At 52.8% G+C, this 21612-nt stretch overlaps 1 protein-coding gene across 1 annotated transcript in view; it reads left to right on the top strand.

The window, feature by feature from the left end:
- Positions 1 to 21612, top strand: part of RGS9 (regulator of G protein signaling 9) — a gene marked incomplete at its 5' end in the record, with an annotated part of 90175 nt that overhangs the window by 27325 nt on the left and 41238 nt on the right. The window contains 7 exons of the mRNA XM_081218634.1: positions 8273 to 8369; positions 12106 to 12156; positions 13499 to 13605; positions 13796 to 13847; positions 14102 to 14160; positions 15351 to 15427; positions 21251 to 21332. Of these exons, the coding sequence (XP_081074760.1) occupies positions 8273 to 8369; positions 12106 to 12156; positions 13499 to 13605; positions 13796 to 13847; positions 14102 to 14160; positions 15351 to 15427; positions 21251 to 21332 (525 nt within the window). The remainder of the gene's footprint in view (positions 1 to 8272; positions 8370 to 12105; positions 12157 to 13498; positions 13606 to 13795; positions 13848 to 14101; positions 14161 to 15350; positions 15428 to 21250; positions 21333 to 21612) is intronic.

The raw sequence follows: 21612 nt of genomic DNA, 5'->3' as shown, positions 1-21612 counted from the left end.
CAGGGGGGCTTGTAACTGAGTGGAGGTGTGTAAATTTAGTAGGTGTTTTTTTTTTTTGCCAGGAGGATGGGAAGATGAGTGGCATTTGGGGGAATGCAAAGCTTGACAGTGTGGAATAGCGCTGTGCCGTGGGAGAGTCTTCAGGGGTTGGCGTAGCTGGCTGGGGGGCAGGGCTGGGCAGGAAGTTGGTGATGGAAAGGCTGGTAGTGAAGGAGGCTCCAGAACTGGGGGCTTCGCACGTCCAGCCGGGGGTCTGACGCGTTCTGTGTTCGCTGAGAAGCCACTTGACGTTTTAAAATCGGGGACGACTACAACGAGTTGGTTCCCATGTTAGAAAGATGATTCTGATTAGAGGGTAGGAGTGCTTCTCTACCCTGGCTGCACTTTAAAAAATATTGTTATCAGGTCACCATCCTTAGAGTTTCTGATTTACTTAGGAGATAATTAAGTAGTCAAGTCAGATGGAGTCCAAACATTGGGTTTTTAAAAATATTTATTTATTTATTTATTTGGCCACACTGGGTCTTAGTTGCGGCACGCGGGCTCTAGTTCCCTGACCAGGGATCGAACCCCCTGCATTGGGAGTGTGGAGTCTTAACCACTGGGCCACCAGGGAAGTCCCAAAACATTGGTGTTTTCAAAGAAAAGCTTCCCACCGACTTCCCTGGCGGTCCAGTAGTTAAGACTCCGCACTTCCACTGCAGGGGGCAAAGTTTCCATCCCTGGTCAGTGAACTAAGATCCTGCATGCTGTGCGGTGCGACCAAAAAAAAAAACAAACAAAAAAAACTATATATATATATATATGTATGTATACATATAAAATCAAATACAGAAAAGCTTCCCAGGTGATTTGAATGCACAGCCCAGAGGAAAGCCCCAGGATGTTTGGTGACATCTGGAGACGTTTGGGGGTGTCCCAGCTGGGGAGGGGGCTGCCCCTGGCAGCTGGAGGGAAGAGGCAGGAACGCTGCTAGACACCTACGGTGCACGGGACAGCTGGCCCCAAATGTCAACAGCACCACCACTGGAGGGCGCCCTGGAGGCGGGGGACCTGCCAGGCCCAAGGCAGAGGCCGGGAGGGCCGAGCCTGATGGTCCAGGAGGGAGGTGAGACGTGCCACAGAGGCCTGTTAGGAGACAGGTCAGAAACAAAAGCAGTCTGCAGAAGCTGGCCGGGGTCATGGGGGATGCTTCCTGGGCTTCTGGCTGGGGTGGCCTAAGCACCGATCAGAGCGTGTGTGGTGCCCGCGAGGGTCCGAGAGGCTTCGGGGTGAGATGGCCCACGGGTCTGCTGGCCTCTGGGCGGACAGGCCCCTTAGTGGCAGCCCCTTCTGTTTGCCAGACAACCCCGTGGTTCCAGGTCACTTGCTCCCTCTCTGTACAGAAAAGTACTGATTATTATCATCCCCCGGGGAACCTTCTCCGGCTCAGAGGAAAATCCCAGCCCGAGATCTTGCACAGGCAGTGACAGCGAGGGGCAGCGTGGGCGTGGAAGGTGGGACGTTGAGGCCTTCGGAGCCGGCGTTCCTGTTCCTTGGTGACACGCCTGCAGTCACGCGGAGCACGTGGCATCTGACGCCCCCATCCTGCCCCCAGCTCGGGGTCACCCGGGGCTCAGCACCGCCCGGTTACCCTGCCATCCTCGTTCGGCCCAGGATCGCGGGGAGCTGAGTGTGGGAGATGGGAGGGGGCCTGACGTTTGGGGCGGGGGTGGCCGTGCCTCCCTGTCTCTGGGGGACGCCCACCAGGCACGAGGACGAGGGCGTGAGGGTTGGCAGCAGTTGGGAGCAGAAAGGCAAGGGCTTCTCACCCTCTGGGGACCTGGGGACACAATGCGGATTGTCCCCTGTCTGTGATGGGCAGAGGGGCTCTTCTGCTGGAAACAGAGCCGGAGCCCAGAGCCTGTATGACTGGGCTGGGGCCGCCACGGCCGAGCACTGCCGGGCCCAGGCAAGGTGTGCGCGGCGTGCCTTCCGGCGGCCTCTCTCCGTGGCCTGCAGACACCGTCTTCTCCGCGTGTCCCCACCTGCTCGCCCCCCCGTGGCGTCTGTGTCCTCATCTCCTGTTCTTCAAAGGATGCCAGTCACACTGTCACAGGGCCGCCCTGGTGACCTCCTTTTAACTCAGTTACCTTGTCAAGGACCCTCTCTCCCAATCCAGTCACATTCTGAGGTCCTGGGGGTTAGGTAGGACCCCAACCTATGAATGTGAGGGGTGGGCGCCATCCAGCCCATAACAGAGTCTCTCAGAGACGGGACCGGCGGCCAGAGTCCTACGGTTTCCTTGTTGGGTGCCTGGGGAGTCCCCTCAGAGGAACTGATACAGGGAAAGTTCTGGGGACAGTGGATCCAAAGCCCAATGGGCCGAACTCCCTCAAACTGTTCTCGAGGCCCCTGTGATGTTCCCTGCTGCCCCCGGCCCTTCTCTTCTGTGAAGGTGACACACCTGCCAGAAAGAAATCTGACTCCCCTCATTGTGTTTTTAAAATAACTCTCATTATTCCTCCTCTGAAGGTTATTTTCAAACTCTTTATAACTAGATTTTTTTTTTTCTAATGCAGAGAGCAGGAATCAAATCCCCTGACTTTCTGTCGGAGAAGCTCAGGTTTCTAACTCATAATGGGGGTTTCTCTTTCTTCTCCAATATATGGGCGCCCTGACGCCATGAAATGCTGCTGTTTCAGCTGATAAAAGTTTTGGAGCAAATGTGGACTTTCCTCCGGCAGTTATCCTGGGAAAGGGGAGGCCCGGGCTTCTGCGTCAGAATGGCGGGCACTTCTGGGAGGAGCAGGTGAATCCGAGGCTCACGGTCAGCCCAGAATTCCAGAAGAGCATAACGGGAGAGGATGTGTATAAGAAAGAATGTCTGTATGTGTGTAACTGAGTCACTTTGCTGTACAGGAGAGACCGGCACAACACTGCAAATCAACTGTGCTTCAGTTAGAGAAAACAACTCCAGAAAAGGGGGCCCCTGCCGCCCGTGGCCCCTCGGTCCCCGCCCACGTCCGGGGGAAGCAGCCGCCCTCCGGCCACCTCCTGGGGTGTCCCCGTGCCCCCTTCTCCGCTGGGAGCCGCTCGGTGCCGCCGTGGCCCGAGATGCCCCCAGGCCCCGACCTTGCAGGAGGCCAAGCACTGCAGCTCCGAGTGGAGTGGAAACGCATCATTTCCGTTCCAGAAGGATCCCGCGAGCTGAGAGCGCGTCTGTGCGGACGAGCTCGCGGTGGGTCTTGCACCAGGAGCCCCTGGCGCCCCTGGGCCCCGGCCGGTCCCGCGGGCAGCTGAGGGGCCGGCGCTGGGCCCGGAGCGGCTGTGACCTTGCCCCTGATCTCGGCCGCTTCTCAGGATTGTGGTTCTGCTGCCGGTGCTGGTTTAGCAGCAGGTGGAAATAGGACAGCCCAGCCCTTGGTGCTGACCTAGGGCGTCGTGTGTCCCCCCCCTCCCGCCCTGAGGACGTGGGGGGGCCTGCCAGCCTCCGGGGTGGCGGGTGGAGTGTCTCCAGTTCAGGGCTCCCTGCATGACCTTTCACCTCCAGCACAGCCTGGCCATCTCTCTCTCTCTCTCTCTCTCTCTTTTTAAAAAAAAATTCTGTTTTATTGTGGTGAGAACACATCACACAAGAAACTACCCTCCTACATTTTTTTTAAGTGTATAATTCACAATGTTGTTAATTATAGAAACAATATTGCAGGGCAGGTTTCTAGAACTTACTTTATCTTCTTGACTGTAACCTCATGCCCAGTGATTGCATCTCCCCGTCTCCCCCTCCCCCAGGCCCTGGCAACTGCCCTACCACTGGTTCTGTGAATTAGCCGATTTTAGGTAGTGGAATCGTGCAGTCCTTCCGAGACTGGCTTATTCACTTAGCATAACGTCCTTCAGGTTCATCCAGGCTGTCGTAGATTCCAGAATTTCCTTCCTTTCTTTAGGGCTGAGTAATAATCCCTGGATGTGCCACATTTTCTTGACCTGTTCATCCACCAGTGGACACTCAGGTGGTTCCACATCTTGGCTGTTGACCATGGTGCTGCTGTGGACCTGGGAGTGTTCATATCTCTTCGAGATCCTGATTTTGATTCTTTTCGATAAATACCCAGAATTAGGATTGCTGGATTATCTGGTGGTTCTGTCGCTGACCAGGGTTCTTGGCCTCCTTGAGCAATAGAAATTCACTAGAGGCCAGACAAGAAATTCAGGCGAGGCTTTACTGGGGCCCCTGCTGCAGCAGGGGGGACCGAGAACAAGTAACAGGTCCCCTTGCTCGCTCGCTGAGGCAGGGAGCAGCTGGCTCCTTACATGGGGTGGGGTAGGGGTGCGTCCGGGGGTCGGGAAGGAGTGGTGGCTGACATGTTTTGCCCACCCCTTGGTGGTGTTGAGTGCAGGGGGCCTGCACAGCACCCTGCTGTTGCTCCCGGCTCTTCGGAAGTGGCAGTTGGGTTCTTTGGGCCTTTTTTGTATCTTGTCCAGAATTTGCCCCAACTGGGCATGCGCGCATTTTTCATCCCTTATAGTTTCTTTGTATTTTGTTGCTTGAGGCGACGTGTGTCCAGGTGCGGGCGCTGCAGCAAAGGGCCCCAGGTCCCAGCCTGTCTCAGTTCTATTTTTCATTTTGGGAGGAACCTGCATACATTTTGCATTCCCACCAACCGTGCCCGAGGGTTCCAAGCTCAGCCTTTCACTTTCCTGCGTCAGGCAGTGCGGGGCCCCTTGCACCATCCGTCCCTTGCAGTACAGCGGCCGGCCGGGAGACTCCTTCTCACTCTCTGTGTGTGATTTTTGGGGATCATCTCAGCCATCCTCTTCTTCTCCCGGCTCTTACTCCCATCACTGCTTTCCCTATTTTTTGGTGCATAATTCAGTCTGCAGTTGATGTCTAATAAATTCTCTGTGCATAGCATGGTATTAGGTGCTTTCAATGCTTCATCTCCTTTGATCTTCACAACATCCGTCTGATGATGTAGGTACTGTGCTCATCTCTGCTTTACAGAGGATGAGCCTTAGTGAAGTTTAGTGATTTACCTCGCGTACTCATTGGAGGGGGATTTGAACTGAACTTTCTTCGCACCCAGAACCCTAGTGTTTATCGTAGTTCATTTGTTTATCTTCATACCAATATCTTCCCAACTCTCTGAGGACTGGGAGGCTGTCTTTTACTTTACTGTACCAACCCCCCTGCCAGGGCTGGGCACCTAATACATGCTCAATAAATATCTATATTTGGATGATTGGTAGAGCAGGGTTTTTATTCCCAGGCATCAGCTCTGCATGCAAAATTTTAAAGATGCACTGAGTAGACGAACACTACTGATGTTAATGATTCTAACCCACAAACACTAACAAATCTCTCCTCATAAAGTATATATCTTTATGCTTATATATCTTTATATATCAGTCCTTACAAAGCATTTTTTTTTTTTTTTTGCGGCACGCGGGCCTCTCACTGTTGTGGCCCCTCCCATTGTGGAGCACAGGCTCCGGACGCGCAGGCTCAGCGGCCATGGCTCACGGGCCCAGCCGCTCCGCGGCATGTGGGATCTTCCTGGACCGGGGCACGAACCCGCATCCCCTGCATCGGCAGGCGGACTCTCAACCACTGCGCCACTAGGGAAGCCCCTTACAAAACATTTTTACACAATTACTTAGATTCTAAGAGGTAACAAAACGCTATCAATTGCGAATATACTGTCATTTTATGGTAGTGGAAGGGAATTCAGAGAGGTTGAGTGGACTCCTGCAGTTAGGAGAGAACTGAAACGGTCATGAAAATCTTGGGTTCCTTTTCTTTGGGCCACAAGCACACGCAAACTCTAAAAGGACTTTGGAAATTGTAAAGGGCTGTACAGTTTGAGGATGAGTTATTTTATGAAACAGCAGGAGAAAAAGGATCATGTAACCAAGCTAGTTAAACTGGGGGAAGCAGTGGCTCAGTGAGCCATTTTGCTTTGGGTCGTGGTTGGGATGTGGACAGGTTGGGTGTGAGGGGCGACCCTCCATGAGCATCTGTCCAGCCGTGCGCAGCTGCCCTGACCTCAGGAGAGGGCTTCCAGCCGGAGGAGGACAGGAGAGGTGATTGTTTCCACTTACTCGTTCGTATTTTGTGTTTCTGTTTTTGCTGCTCACTGAGCCTTAGGGTCCTCGCCTGCCATCCTTTGCCCTTTCTGCATCCTAATTCCTATTTGTCTTTTTATGACCACTCCAGGAGTGCCTCTCCCGGCCACCTCCTGCCTGGCACAGGTGTGTTGTCAGGACACCATGGCCTCACCCTGGTCACTGTACTTCCCATGTCGTCCTGTAATATCCTTGCACTAGACGGTGAACTCCTTAAGCTCAGGGACCAGATCTCTTTATCTTTGGTTCCCTGAGTCCACCATGGCTGCCTGGCTGTTGAATGACGGACTGATCATTTGCAAGCACCTGGGGGGCTGGGGGTGTGCACGGTATCCCCCTCGCGAGGAGTTTCCTGGAGGAGCATGAACTTTGAAGCGTCTGCATGTGAGGCTTTGTCGATGCCTGTCATCAGCATTGGCCAGAGAAGTGCTTGGGTGTCTTTTTTCAATTGTGCCAACCCATCCAGTTTGTTTTAAAATATCCTTCAGTTAATTTTACTCCTATTAATTTTTTCAAGTGGAAAAATATTTTGTATTCGTCAATGTTAAAAAAAATACTCTAAAGACAATCAGGGCTGTCCTTGTGGGTGTCTTCCTGCAGTTCAGCTTCTTCCGATGGTTCATGGATTCTCTCTGGTGTCAACTCTCTCGTCGATGTTCGTGAATCGAGTTCTGATCTCTGACCGTCGTGTCCTTTGAAGTTGGGACATTCGTTTCCAATCACCTTCCAGATGTTGTGGCTATCTCAGCAGCCCTTCACAGTCAGCATTCCAAAAGCAAAAGTGTTTGCTCTCCCAAAGTGCTCCTCCTTTTGACATTTCTATTTTGGTAACTGGCAATTCCGATCGTATAAGTTATAAACTTTGCCGTGATTCTTCGCCACCCTTACTGAACCAGTCAGTCACTCGTATGTACAGTTAATTCTAGGTAATTAGAGTCAGAACAAGGGCTCTAAAAGCCATGCCTTCTTATCATCTTCTCTGCCCCTGCCTTTATTTATTTATTAATTCATGCGCCGGCTGTTTACTGGGTACTGTCCATGTGCTGGGCGCTGTTCCAGGCAGTCAGAATACAGCAGCAAACAGCAACAGACAAAAGATTTGCCCTCGGGACTTCCCTGGCGGTCCAGTGGTCAAGATTCTGTGCTTCTGCGGCAGGGGACACAGGTTTGATCCCTGGTCAGGGAACTAAGAACTCACATGCTGTGCAGCGCGGCCAAAAAATTAAAAAAAAAAAAAAAGATTTGCTCTTGAAGACCTTACTTTCTAGGAGCGAGGGAGACACATGGCAAACGTTATAATTAGCAGGTAGATTATTTCGTACGTTGGAAGGTGAGTGCTATAGGAATGCCGGGGGCTGGAGGGAGTTCGCGGTTGCAGCACGAAGTAGGATGCAGCTGGGTGTGGCTCCTGAGCCTATTAGGGGAAGAGTCGGGGGGGAAGTGATCCCAGCCATGTAGACCAGTAGGAGAACTTGGCCACTGACTGAGTGGAATGGCCCTTGCGGAGTTTCAAGCGGTGGAGAGATACAGCCTAAAATAATTGAAAGTCTCGCATGGGCTGCCCTGCTGAGGACAGACGGAGGGGCGGAAGTGGGAGGGGTGGAAGCCCCATCATCTTGTGCCCGGACCATCGCAATAGTGTTGAACAGGCCCCTGCTTTTCTCTGTTGGGGCGGGTTTCTTCATGCTTCGATGCGCCTCTCTCAGGTGCGGGCCCGATGACACTGCTCTCCAGCCAGAGCTGCTGGGACAGAGCCCACCCTCTGTGGGGGGAGGGGGCATCCGAGGCCCCCTGAGACCTGGCCCCTCCCCTACCCCCGTCCCGCTCCCACCCTGGGCACTGTCGTTCTCCCGTGCCTTGTAGCTCTCTCTCACTTTCTATCCAACAAAACCCTTTTTTGCTAAGTCCCATCTTCTCCTAAAAGCCTCTGCAGCATCTCCTTGTCAGAATGAATCCGTCCGAGCTCTCACACCTGGGGAGGTGTTTGTGCCTCCGATGCGCGCGTTTAGTTCTGGTTGCCTGACAGCTGCGCACTGCCCATCTAGGCAGTGGGCTCCTGGTTATAAGTGCCCTGTGGTCCTTTTTGCTCCCTCGGTGCTGCCAGAAGGGCCTCACTCAGCCTTCGAGATGGTTCTGCTTAGCCAGCTTTGGCGGTTCTGTCTTGCAGATTGAAGCCCTCGTCAAGGACATGCAGGACCCAGAGATGGGGGTCAGAATGCAGAACCAGAAGGTCACGGTCATCAGCGTCCCTCACGCCATGACGGGTAATGTATCTTGTGATTTGGTCTTGGCCTGGAACAGACCGTACACAGAGGTTGGCACACTATAGCTCATGGGCCAAATGCGCCCCGGGTTCTGTATGTGTGAATAAAGTTTTATTGGAACAGATACACGTCCTCAATTATGTATTGTCTGTGGCTGCTTTTACTCTGCAATGGCAGAGTTAAATAGCTGTGCAGAGACCGTAACGTGGCCCACACAGCTGAATATACTTACTGCTTACTTGCCGATTCATGCACCACAGGCTCCTTCTGGGCAAGGAGTCAGAAAGGAAAGAGAAAAGGATCTAGTAGGTCACCTTGTGAAGCCATTCCTCCTCCCCAGGAGGTCATTTAAAAAACCTTTACTGTTGTTTTTTATTTGATTGTCTTGTTTGATTTGTTTTAATAAAATCAAGTAGCAGAAAAAAATACTATTTGGCCAAAGGAAAAAAAAAAAAAGAATTGGCCTTTGTTTTCTCCATCCTTCCCTGTCTTCTAATTAACATTCAGACCCTTCTTGACTCCCCCAAAGGCAGGGCACCTTAGTCTCCTTTCTCTGGGGGTGGGATAAAGGGCGTCATTTCAGGATATCGGCAGAAGGGGCTGGACCCCCAAATGAGAATGCATTTTGATCCGTGCGTTGCGTTTGTTTTGTGATTTTGGTTTTGCAGTAAAGAGTCCCTTTTCCACCGAGTCGTGCTGTTGGCAGAGGGGGGCAGCTTCTCAGAGCGCGTGCCTGGGACTCGCGCTGTGCTGAGCCCCCTGTGAGCCCTCACTCTTGACCCCATCCATGACCTGAGTATTTGTCACTCGAGGTACTGGGGTCTCTGCAGAGGCAAGCCGGCCGGAAGGAGGCATGTCCCAGCCAGCGCAGCATCTCTTGGGTTCCCTGAGTGTGAGCGACAGGAGGCCAGCTCTGGCTGGTGGGAGCAGTAGAGGAAGGGGTTGGCATGCGACAGGCTAGCTCACAGAAGAAAAGAAAACTCCAATGGTCTAGACTTGGGAAAGAATAGGGCCCAGAGGAGCCTGGGCGCCCCAAGACGTTGCAGGCTGTCTCTGACCCCTGACCCCACCCCCTCTCGGTTCCAGGTCGTCAGAATTCTGGTTGAATTCTCCACTGGATTGGGCAACCCTCGAGGGGAGAGATCTCGTTTAGCTCATCTGAGTAACCCCTACGCTTAGGGCAGCTGGGGGTCAGGGTGCAAGTTTAATAAAAATTTATCGAGTGCATGAATCCATCCTGGTCTCGAACTGTCCAAAGGGCGCTGGACGTTGAGTCAGGCACCCTGGGATTGAATCCTTTGGGTGCCTTTTCATTTTTTTTTTTTTTTTTTTTTGCTGTAGTGAAGAAGTAGTGATCCCTGCCCCAGGAGATGCCCGCAGGAACCAGACAAGGCTCTAGTGTGCACATGGCCGGTGCTCAGTGACGCTCCACGGGGCCCATAGCTGGCAGTGTCCCGCACTGTGTCCCCCACGATGAGCGTAGGGAGAGATGTGACCCCCCCCAGCCCTTTCTTGCAGCCGGGGACACGGAGACGCAGAGTTCCAGCATCTTGTCCCCAGGTCACTAAACGCATCCAGGGCTGAGCGTGGGCTTGAGCCCGGCTACACCGCTCCAGCGTCCATGCTCTCATCCCCCGTCCGGGTTTGCAAGCTGCTTTCCTTCCTGGCACATGGGGCCCCTGGTCCCAGCTGCAGCCGGAACCCAGGAGGAGCCCTGTCCTGCAGTATCGGCACTAATCAAAGCAAACTGGATCAGTGCCACCCGACTCCTCAGAGGGCAGGTGACTCAGGACTTAAGGGGACGACGGTGGCCCACGTGGGCTCTGAGCAGCCTGTGGTGCTGTCAGCACACATCACTTGGCGGACACCGTGGGGGGGCCCGTAATCTCATTCGATCTATTTCAGGAAGCGGTCAAGTGGATGAGAAAACCTTCAGCCCCTTGGTGGGGAGCGCTAACCTGTCTGCTCTCGGCCGGGGGCTCTCTTTCCTGGTCTGCACACCACCGTGTAGAGACTTGGGGTGGAAAGTCTAAAACACCCAGTCCTGGGATTTTTTTTTTTTTTTTTTTTTTTTTTTTTTTTTTGCGGTACGCGGGCCTCTCACTGTAGTGGCCTCTCCCATTGCGGAGCACAGGCTCCGGACGCGCAGGCCCAGCGGCCATGGCTCACGGGCCCAGCCGCTCCGCTGCATATGGGATCCTCCCAGACCGGGGCACGAACCCGTATCCCCTGCATCCGCAGGCGGACTCTCAACCACTGCGCCACCAGGGAGGCCCCAGTCCTGGGATTTTTACGTAGGGGTTTAGGTGAAGAATTTTGCTTTTGAATAAGCAAAGCGCCGACTAAAGCCAGGAGCCACAGGGGAGCCTCTGAAAGCCATTGCGGTGGGCACGTGGGTGCAGAGAGCTGATAGCTGGATATCTGTGGCCCGGGGCGTGCGCAGAAAGGGCAGGTACAGGGGGTCCACCCCCAGACACGCTGCGGGCAGCGCCTTCAGCCCAGAGAGTGGGGGAGGGGCCCTAAGCCCTCCCACCCCTCCGCGGGCGTCAGAAGAAACGCCCCTTCGCCACCCCCAAGCAAGCGAGGAAGTGTCCTTTGCGACAGTCCAGCTACAAGGACACAGGCAGCGGGGTTTCAGACCCTGACCCTCCTCCTTGGTGTGTTTCGTGGGCCGGTTTCCACGCAGGCAGGGGACCCAGCTTGGCCTCTGGAAAGCAGGCCGGGGTGGCTGGAAAATATAGTTGTTGGCATTTGCAAGATGACGTCGGAGTTGGGGTGCATCCTTCTCCTGAGATGATCCCGCCCGCCTCCTATGAGGAGTGTGTTCTCCCGATCGGGCCGGAGGGCCCGGGCCGAGGAGGAGGCCGCAGCTTCCCTGGGGTCCTGCGTCAGCTCTGGACTTGGTGGGACCCGGCTTTCCTTGGCCCTTAGATCAATCTGAACACTTGTTAGGGGCGGAGGGGTGCACATCCCCTCCTGATCTCGTCCCCGTGTGCCTCCCCTGATTTCTTCCACGCCGGCCTGCAGTCTGCGTTGTTCCCAGGCCAGCCCCTCGGCCTCGCAGGGCCCAGGGCGAGAGGGCACACGGAGCCCGCGTTCCATGGTCTGAAGTTGTAAATCAACCCACAAGGTGTTCCTAAAAAAGTGTCTCATCTTCCTGCTTTGACAAAAGCGTCTTTACAATGACCTGGAAAGCCAGGTTTGGATTTAGAATTCTCTGACCCCTCAGAGTTCTGCCTGGGAACTTGGGGGTGTGGGAGAACCAGCCCTGCCCTTGGCGCACCCCTTTCCCCTCTCACCCCTGGCTCTGATTTACTCCCCTGGGTCCAGGCTCCATCCAGAGTTCCACGAACAGCTTGCTTTGGGTCTGGTGTTTTGTTTTTTTTTTCATTGTTAAGTCTTAGTCTGTTTACTTCCTGCTCGGTGAATGACAGTCCAGGCACCAATTATTGTAAGGAAAGAGAACAAGTATCACAAGAGAGGTGAAGCCCGAAGGGTGTAGGGGACGTTAGGCTGGAAATCTGGCCAGAGTCAGATCATGGACGGCCCTGAATTATGGGCTGCAGGGTTCGGACTGAACTTTGTTGGGGGAAGTGGGGGGGCATCCCTGAAGCTTTTGAGCAGAAGAAGGATGAGATCACAGCTGAACAGGGAGGAGGCCAGCTGGGCAACCGTGTGGAGGAGGGCATGGAGGTCGGGGAGGCTCTGACGGTGGCCAAATGCTTCTGCTTTGCAGGGAGTGATGTTCTCCAGTGGATCGCCCAGCGGCTGTGGGTCTCCAGTCTGGGTGAGAGCTCGTCTTTTCCTCCGAGACCAAGGGCTGCTGTATGCGCGTCACCCTGGGGGCATCTCTGGAGGGTAGAAGCTAAACGGGGGGCTCAGCCCGCGTCTCTGAGGAATTGACATTTTAATTGGAGAGATGAGAACTTCATGGGTAATCAAGAAGGACTTCCTGGAGGGGGTGATGCATACGTACCCTTGGTCCCGAAACAAGTGATGCCTGTGAATCCTGGAGGGAAGCTCAGAGGGTCTGTCTTCCCAGCGGGGAAATTAGCAAAGACGTAAACATGGAATGAACGAGGAATGGAGTGGTAACGGGAGATGGGGAGTAGTGACTTCAGCTGGGTGTGCAGGGCAGTGGACGGGTGGGGTGCACCTGGTACATTCTTGGATTCCAAATTTTATCTGGGAGAGAGGCAGTGTAACCCATGGAGGGTTTTGCAGCGTGGCGGTGTGTACAGTCATCAGCTTTAAGCTGGGATGTTAGGTAGAAGTCTGAAGGATGGATTGGAGCAGAAAGACTCGGGGACCTGACTTGCCACTAGCGAAAAGGTTGTTGGTACGAGGGTCTGGTCTCTGATAGAGGGAGGGAGATATGAGGAGGGAGGGTGGGGAGGAAGCCTCCCCGCTCCTGGGAGGCTGAGCTGTGGGATAGGATGTGGGTTGGGTCGTTGGGCCTGCAGGATGGGAGGGCTGGGATTCTCTCTTGATAGTAGAAAGACACCTGCTCTCACTGGTGCCTCTGAGAATGAACCAGGAAAGTTTTCCTTTAATCGGTGCAAATCCAGAACCAAGACTGTGTTTCTGAGCAGACTGGAGGGGGGTGGGAATTGAAGGGACATGGGGAGGAGCCGGGGATCTGGACCCAGGGTGCAGACAGAGCTGAGCTTGCAATAGAAGTTGACCATAAACACAGCCTCACCTTCCTGCCCCTCTCGGGATGAAGAGGTGTCTGTTGGTCAAGCAGAGATGTTCTCTCCCTGCTCCTCTGGACTTCTGCAGACCCAAAGGGCCCAGCGATGCTCCTCCAGGATTTCCCCACCTGTCACCCCAAACGCCTGCAGTGGATGACCTGTGGCACCGTCAACACTGGGGTCACTGACTGCCCTCCAGACTTACTGAGTTGTCATTCGGGGGTTGGGCTGGGGGACCCTCCTTTTAGCCTTGGCTACCCAGCTGATACCTGTCCACAGCTAAGTTCAGGAACCACTGTCCCCACTTCTTGGCTGAAGTGCTGTTAGGATGGGGGTACCTGCCCTGAGTTTGGGGTGCTCTGTGGGGGCGGGGCCGTGAGCTGCTGCCCTTGGCCCCCTGCTCTTAACTTCCTTGTCTCAACTGCTTCTCCCCAGAGGCACAGAACTTGGGTAACTTAATTGTCAAGTACGGCTACATTTACCCCCTGCAAGACCCCAAGAACCTCGTTCTCAAGCCTGACAGCAGCCTCTATCGATTTCAGGTGAGCCTTGGCCTTGACCTTGGGTGTTAACAGGGGGTTAGTGTCATCTGAAAAGATGATTGGTTGGCTTCACATCCTCACAGATCTTTAGAAACAGTGGAGGGAGCAGCTTTATGTTTTAAGCTAGAGGGCTGGGGGCCAGGTGTTCACAGCCCAGTGTGTAAGCCTGGTTCCCTGGTTTCTCTTGTAGACACCGTATTTCTGGCCCACCCAGCAGTGGCCGGCTGAAGACACAGACTATGGTAAAACTCCGCCCCTCCTCCTGTGCCTTGGGGAGGGCTTACCATGCTGCTTATTTACTTGCTGCATTTTGGTGACATTTGTCTTGCTGTCATCACCACCTTTATGTCAGTTCTCCTCTGTATTAGGAGTGATTCCCAGGGGAGGGACTGGGTGTGCTGAGTGTTCTCTTCACTAAGCTGAGCACAGCAGTCTCACGCATAGAGGGGTTTTGAAATATGATGATGATGGAAAATGTCATTGTCTTCTTTTCCAGCCATCTATCTGGCCAAGAGAAATATCAAGAAGAAAGGGATTTTAGAAGAATATGAAAAGGTATAGAGATGCTTTCAAGTATAGGTTCTTATAATTGAGTGGAATCTAGTCTTGAGATGTTTTCCCCTGTTCCCCCCATTAATCGATTCATATGTACCCTCATCGTCCATCCATCCCTCCATCCCTCATCCATCCATGTCTCATCCATCCATCCATCCATCCCTCATCCATCCATCCATCATCCATCCATCCATCCATCCCTTATCCATCCATCCCTCATCCATCCATTCCTCATCCATCCATCCATCCATCCCTCATCCATCCATCCATCCCTCATCCATCCATCCATCCCTCATCCATCCATGTCTCATCCATCCATCCATCCATCCATCCCTCATCCATCCATCCCTCATCCATCCATCCCTCCATCCATCCCTCATCTATCCATCCCTCATCCATCCATCCATCCATCCCTCATCCATCCATCCCTCATCCTTCCATCCCTCATCCATCCATCCATCCCTCATCCATCCCTCATCCATCCATCCATCCATCCCTCATCCATCCATATATTTAGAAGCAGCTGGCTGAAGTAAATTCTCCTCCATGTTGAGGTTCAGTTTCTCCTGCTGTAACGTAAGCCCTTGCCTCAGTAACTACTGGGCACACAGTAGCTGCCACTTTCCTTCTGCTGTCCCAAAATAATAGGACTTAATTAATATGTGTGATAATGCATATTACAGGATGGACAAATTTAACTTGAGTTTGAGATGGGAAAACAAGAGTGCAGACTTTTGTTTGAGGCAGGATGAGTTATATTTCTCAGAGAACACACCCTAACCCTCAAAAGGCTAGATTTCTGGGCAGACAGCAACAATCTTGCTGTTTTTTTGCTTTTTACAGACATGTTTTCAGAAAGCCAGCATCACACCAATGTTAGGGCTTAGCTTTGTGAATTTGTTGTGCTCTGTTGTTGAATATTAAGTTCCCACATTCTCCTCCACACTACCCCACTCTTCCTTATCAGATTTGGGATACATTTATTAAAAAAAAAAAAAAACCAAGCCAACTTGTGGCTTCTGTTGTGAAGGCTTGTCGAGAATTCGGTGCTACCCTTTGAATGACTGCCTTTGCACAGCTGGGCTGAGAGACCGTTTGGCTGGGTCTCGTCGTTGACTTAAGGCTTCCTGCCCTCTGCACACAGCATAGGTTGTGGGGCTCAGTGTTCTCATTTTGTTTTCCTCCTCTAGGAAAATTATAATTTCTTGAACAAAAAAATTAACTACAAGTGGGACTTTGTCATCATGCAGGCCAAAGAGCAGTACCGGTGAGTCAAAGGTCTTGTTGGTCCCCTGGTTGCCTTTCCTCCTCCCTTCCTTCTTTGTTTCTTTTTTAATAAAATAAACTTTTATTGGGTGTTTACGTGTTAAACAGTGGGTGAGGCATAGGGAAGGTAAAGGCATCGTCTAGGGAGCCCGGCAGACAAGCAGACAGGCCATGATGCCTCAGTGAGTTGAGAGCCCCACGTCGGGGTTTGGAGAAGGAGCTTCAGAAACAGCATTGAATCTGGAGGCTGCAGAGGGTGTATCCAGGTGAGGGATGGTGGTGGTGGGTGGAGAGGAGAGGAGAGGAGAGGTGGGAGGGAGGGTGCTCTAAGCAGACATCCAGAGTCTGGGAGCATGGGAGTGCCCACCTGATGCCGTCCCTTGGAGCTGGCACAGAGAGTGCAAAGCCCCAAAGTGGCGGAAGTGAGGCTGGATGTGTTAGCAGGAGCAGATCGGGAGAAGGTTTTGTGCTCAGGGCCGTGGGGAGCCATGGAAGGATCTTAAACGTGGGAGAGCTGTCATCAGAGTCACCTGTTAGAGCCCACTCACTGCTCGTCCTCATTTGCCCGTTCAAAACTGGACCTGAAGTTCCCCCTGGGGGCCCTGCCTTGTCTGTAAGGGCCAGCTGTACATGTTGGGGAATATGTATCAGTCAGGACAAGGTTAGGCTGTCGTAACAAACATCACCCAGCAATCAGAGGCATGAAACCACAAGGCTCGTTTCTTGCTCGTGTCACGTGTCCACCGTGGGTCAGCTGGGGCCCTGACATGCTTGCAGCCACTCCGGGACTCACGTCACTTCTGCTCACAATTCACTAGCCAAGGCAGCTCGTGTAGTTATGCCTGCTTCAAAGGAGGGTGCACGGGGTGTGCAGTCCTCTTGTGTGTCTGAGATGCAGGAGAGTCAGGAATATCTGGGGACCAATAGCAGTGACCACCAGAACCGTGACTCCAGCTGGCCCAGCCTCACTCACCCTGGCAGGTCCAGACCCCGGGAGGTCTAGAGTGGCTGTCACATTGTTGGGCTGGATGGTGGAGACCCCGTCCTCCTGAAGCAGCCCTGGAAGAAGAGTAGTGGTGGGTGAGTCAAGCTTCTCCAGAGAAACAGAATCTCTTGTGTATTGATCTAGCTAGGGAGGAGGTGGAGGAGGGGAAGGAGCAGGGGGAGAGAGAGTAGAGAGATTGAGATTGAGATTTATTACAAGGAATTCGGTCACACAGTTACGGAGGCTGAGCCGTCCCAGTACCTGCAGTCAGCCAGCTGGACCCCCAGGAGAGCTGATGTTTCAGCTGGAACCTGAAGGCAGGAAGAGACCGATGTCCCAGCTCGAGGCCACCAGGCAGGAGGCACTTCCTCTTATTTGCAGGAGGATCAACCTTTTTGTTCTATTCAGGTCTTCAACTAAAAGCACCCTCATCCGAAGACATCCTCACAGACACCCCCAGAATAATGTTGACCAGTCACCTGGGCACCCCTGGGCCCATAAAATTAACCATACCCAGTGGTGAGCACTGTTACACAGGAGTGCCATCCGGGCAAAACAGGAATCCGGAAGGCAGGATGGCTCTATTGCTCACGTGGGGAAAATTTGTTCTCAGGCCTGAACTCATGCGGAGGGGCATTGTGGGGAGAGCTGGCCCTGCCCTTTCACCGTGAACGTGCCTCTGCCCGGGTGTTTTTGAGACAGAACAGCGGGGGGGCAGTTTGCTAATCTTTTGTCGCGTGCATTTGTGTGTGAGGCTCCACGGGGTGGGTTCCGTGCACTGTCTCGTCCCACGCTGGGGAGAGGAAATGCCTGGAGCAGTAATTCTTGTCGCCCCTCACATCTGCAACTGGGGAAACGGAGGCTTAGAGGGGTCAGAAGACTTGGCCAAGGTCACTTGGTGAGGTCGTGGTCCAGCCTGGCCTAGTGTTACTCCCACTCAGTGGGCGGTTCTTAGTGCCTACTGGGTTCCAGCACTGGGCCAGGCCCCAGGGACACAGAGTTGACTGGGATGTGCCCCCGCCCCACCCCTGACCCCTCTCCATCTTCCTCTGCCTCTCTGCTCCAAGCGGGATGAGCCCATGACCCAGAGGACTGTGGAGCCCCGAGCTGCCTTGCAGCACAGGGGTACCCCCAGTGTCCCCCGCAAGCCCCACCACTCAGGCCTTGGCCCCAGCCTGGGTAAAGCTCTGAGCTGCCCACATCATGGGGCAGCCCCTTGGCCATTCGCTTCTAGATGCCTTGGGATGAGCACTTCCTGAAAGCCACTCTCCTCCTGAGATGCTGGCTTTTCCCCATGGATTCTGTTGCTTCACTCAAAGGCTGCCTCACATTTCAGGTTTAGGATCTGTGATGGTTAATTTTATGTGTCCGCTTGGCTGGGCCACGGTGCCTAGAGAGTTGGTCCAATACCCATCTCAGATGTCACTGTGCAGGTGTTTTTTAGATGAGATTAGTATTGAATCAATAGACTTTAAGTAAAGCAGGTGACTCTCCCCAATGTGGGTGGGCCTCATCCAGACAGTTGAAAGCGTTACAAGCCTGAGGTTCCCAGAGGAAGAAGCAATTCGGCCTCTAGACGGGCTTGGACTTGAGTTGCCGCATCAGCTCTTCCCTAAGTCCTCCAGCCTGCTGGCGTGTCCTGCAGAATTTGGACTTGCTAACCTCCTCAATCGTGTGAGGGAATTTCTTGAGATAAATAAATTCTGTCTCTGTCTCTCTCTATGTATTCTCCTACTGCTTCTGTTTCTCTGGAGAAGCCTAGCTAATGCAAGTACAAGATCTCACCACAAAATCAGGTTGGCCGTGTAGTCTGGCTCATGAGGCACCCATTTCATTCCCCTGAGTCTCTGCACACAGACCTCTCTCCTGAATCCCAGACTCAGCATCTCAGCTATAAACTCGACATCTCACGTTGACGTCACACCTCAGCCTGACTTTGTCCACACTTGAATGCTTTCCCCTCGCTCCCCAAGCCTTCTCTCCCTTCAGCGTTATGCGTGTCCGTACAACGAACCCCCATTCACCTCTCCCCAACCCGTGTCCTGTGTTCAGTCATCCAGTCCCGCTGGTACTGCTGGCAGAATCCCTTCTGCCACACCTGTCCCCTTCTGTCTGCTTCCATCACCCTGGAGCCAACCTCACTGTCAGCTGGGCCATGGCAGCATCCTCTGCTCCCACATGCCCCCAGTTTTGAAACACAAACAGGATCCTGTCCCACCCTTTCGAGAGAGAACCCTCAGTTCAAATGTCATGTGCTCAAAGAAGCTTTTATTTTTTTTTGTCTAATTTTTATTGGGTATAGTTGGTACGTTAGTTTTGGGTGTATAGCAAAGTGAATCAGTTAGACATAGACACATATACACTCTTTTTTAGGTTCTTTTCCCATTCAGGTCATTACAGAGTACTGAGCAGAGTTCCCTGTGCTGTACAGTAGGGCTTTATTAGTTATCTAGTTTATATACGGAAGTGTGTGTATATCAACCCCAATCAAATAAGCTTTTCTGATTAGCTGTTATTCTGCACATAATCACCCTGAAACTCCATGGCTCAGAGTGGCAACGGTATTTTATTATCTCTCAAGGGTTCTGTGGGTCTGGAGTTTGGGACGGCTGGGCTGGGCAGCTGTGGATCAGAGCCTCTCAAGTGCTTGCAGCCAGAGGGCTGGGAGGTCTGCCTTGGGCTTCCTCACAGCACCAGGCATATAACACTGCCTACAGGTGGTTGGAAGCCCCAAGGGCAAATACTTCACTGAGGAGGGTGGCAGCTTCCCCACCTTCGATGGCCCAGCCTCAGAAATCACACAGTGCCATTTGTGATATACTCTGTTGGTCAACACAGCCACAAACCCCACCTGGTCTCAGTGGGGGAAGACACAGACCCACCTGGCAATGGAAGGAGGGTCACAGGACTGTAGACATAACTATTTAAAAAGTACCACACTGGCCATCCCTGATTCTGCACTATAGGACACTGAATGTGTCCTCACGGCTCACGACACAATTTGTAATTTTATATTTATTTCTTGACTATTTGTGGAATGTTTAGACCTAAAGGTACTCAAGGAAGGGCAGGAAATATGTCTGTGTGTCAGTCTGCTCAGGCTGCCGTATCAGAGTCTCATAGGCTGGGTGTCTTAAACAACAGACATATATTTTCTCACAGGTCTGGAGCGGGGGAAGTTCAAGATCAAGGTTCTGGCAGGGTTTGGTTTCTGATGAGGACTGTCTTCTCAGCTTGCAGACAGCTGCCTTTTTGTTGTGCTCTCAAATGGAGGAGAGAGATGGACAGACAGACAGACAGAGAGACTCTTCTGTTATCTCCTATTACCAGGGCACTAATCCTGTCATAAGGGCCCCACTCTCATGACCTCATCTAATTACTTCTAAACCCTAATTCCTTCTTAAAGGCCCCATCTCCAGATACTGTCACATTGGGAGTTAGGGCTTCAACGTATGAGTTTTGGGGGGACGCAAATGTTCAGTCCATTACAGTCTATTTGGTTCGCCCGAATTCTCCCAGTGTTTGCAACATAGTGGAGATCAGTAAATACATGATTGAATCAAAGTGTCATTGGCTAAGGGATACTGTTGCTATAAAGATCACAACATGACAAACTAAGATAATTCTTTGTTTACTGGTTCTCTTGAACGCCGTCCATCACCACTCTCCTCCAATAACCTCTGTCACACAAGAGCACAGAGCAAAGCCAGAAAGGGCATTGCAGTAAATTAGCGATCAACTCTATTGCCAAGGTGGTCCAGCATTATGGAAAGTCCACGGTGCCTCAGGCCACCTGCAGCCCATCTTCCTGAGGACACGGGGTAGTTAACCCGGTAGAAAATCCATTTCAGTTGGCAAGGGGGAAGTTGGAGTGACAGTGTCTATAGTTAATTTCCAGAGGAGGTTGCCAAGCACCCCTCCGGAAGGGCACTCTCCACCCACCTGGCTCTCTGGATATTATGTTACTCACAATACATGAGCTGTGGCACAGAAATCCGCCGACTCTGTCTCGAGGAGGGCGTGTGCGTCATCCTGCGTTGCCCGGGCATCACCGAGCAGAGCGCAGGTCGCCGTGGCAATGGTGCTGGACGGGGTATGGTAATGAGCACTCCCTCACCCCTGTCATTTCCTACCTGTAATGGGAAAGAGGGAGACTGAGAGACGAGAGGGAGCGTGAATAACCTTTCACGGTAATCGGCTGGGCTCAGAGACACCCTGACTTGGTGCGAACTCTTTGAAGTGAGAGTGGAACTGATGGCCAGAACTCCCCAGGGCCCGTGTTCCCCCATCCCAGGCTCTGGCATTGCTGTTGCCTCCTGACTCAGGTGTTGCTTATGTTGTTTATCAGAGCGGGGAAAGATCCGGAAGCCAGGTGGGCCCAGACTGTCATCCACGCTCACTCCAGTGGAGACGCTGGTGGAGATGGTCTGATCCTCGGGCTGGTCATGGTGGCACGATCGCATCATACGCTGGCGCTCTCAGGGGGAGCTGGACTCCGGGACCAGATCCCTGGTTCAGGTCCCACCTCTGCCCCTTGGTGACAGCACGGCCCTCAGTGGGACATTCAACCTCTCTTTGCTTCAGCCCCTGAACTGCAAATTGAGAATTGCTCACTGGGAGGGTTCGAGTTAATATGTATAAAAGTATTTTGCAGGATATTTAGCACATAAGTAGGATATTAATGTTCGCTATTTTCATGATTCTCATTATGGCAAAAGCACAGATTATCTGGACAGATTGGGAGAGTGGTCCGGAGCGGGGTCCAGCAGGAAGAGGGTCCATCAGTGAGCAAAAGATGCAAAACCTTACTGGCCTTTAACCTGGCTTTTGGCTTTTCAGGGCTGGAAAGGAAAGGAATAAAGCGGACAGGTACGCACTGGATTGCCAGGAGAAGGCGTATTGGCTGGTCCACCGATGCCCCGTGAGTGCCGTCCTCCCTGGTCTCACCCATCTCTTCTTGCGCCCGACCACTCCCAACCCCACTCCCAACCTTGCTCCCCATCCCCCTTTTGTGGCTCATCTCTGCCTGGAGCTAGAATTGAATCTGCAGGAGTTGCTGCTCACTGTTTTTTTTTTGTTTTGTTTTTTTAATGACATGTCAGTTTAATTAATTAATTAATTAATTAATTTTTGGCTGTGTTGGGTCTTCGTGTCTGTGCGAGGGCTTTCTCTAGTTGCGGCGAGCGGGGGCCACTCTTCAT

Source organism: Mesoplodon bidens, assembly GCF_964165515.1.
Source record: "Mesoplodon bidens genome assembly, chromosome: 19".
In the NCBI taxonomy this organism is placed as follows: Eukaryota; Metazoa; Chordata; class Mammalia; order Artiodactyla; family Ziphiidae; genus Mesoplodon; species Mesoplodon bidens.
Note: the sequence above shows the minus strand (reverse complement) of the source record. Positions and strands in the feature narration are given on the sequence as shown.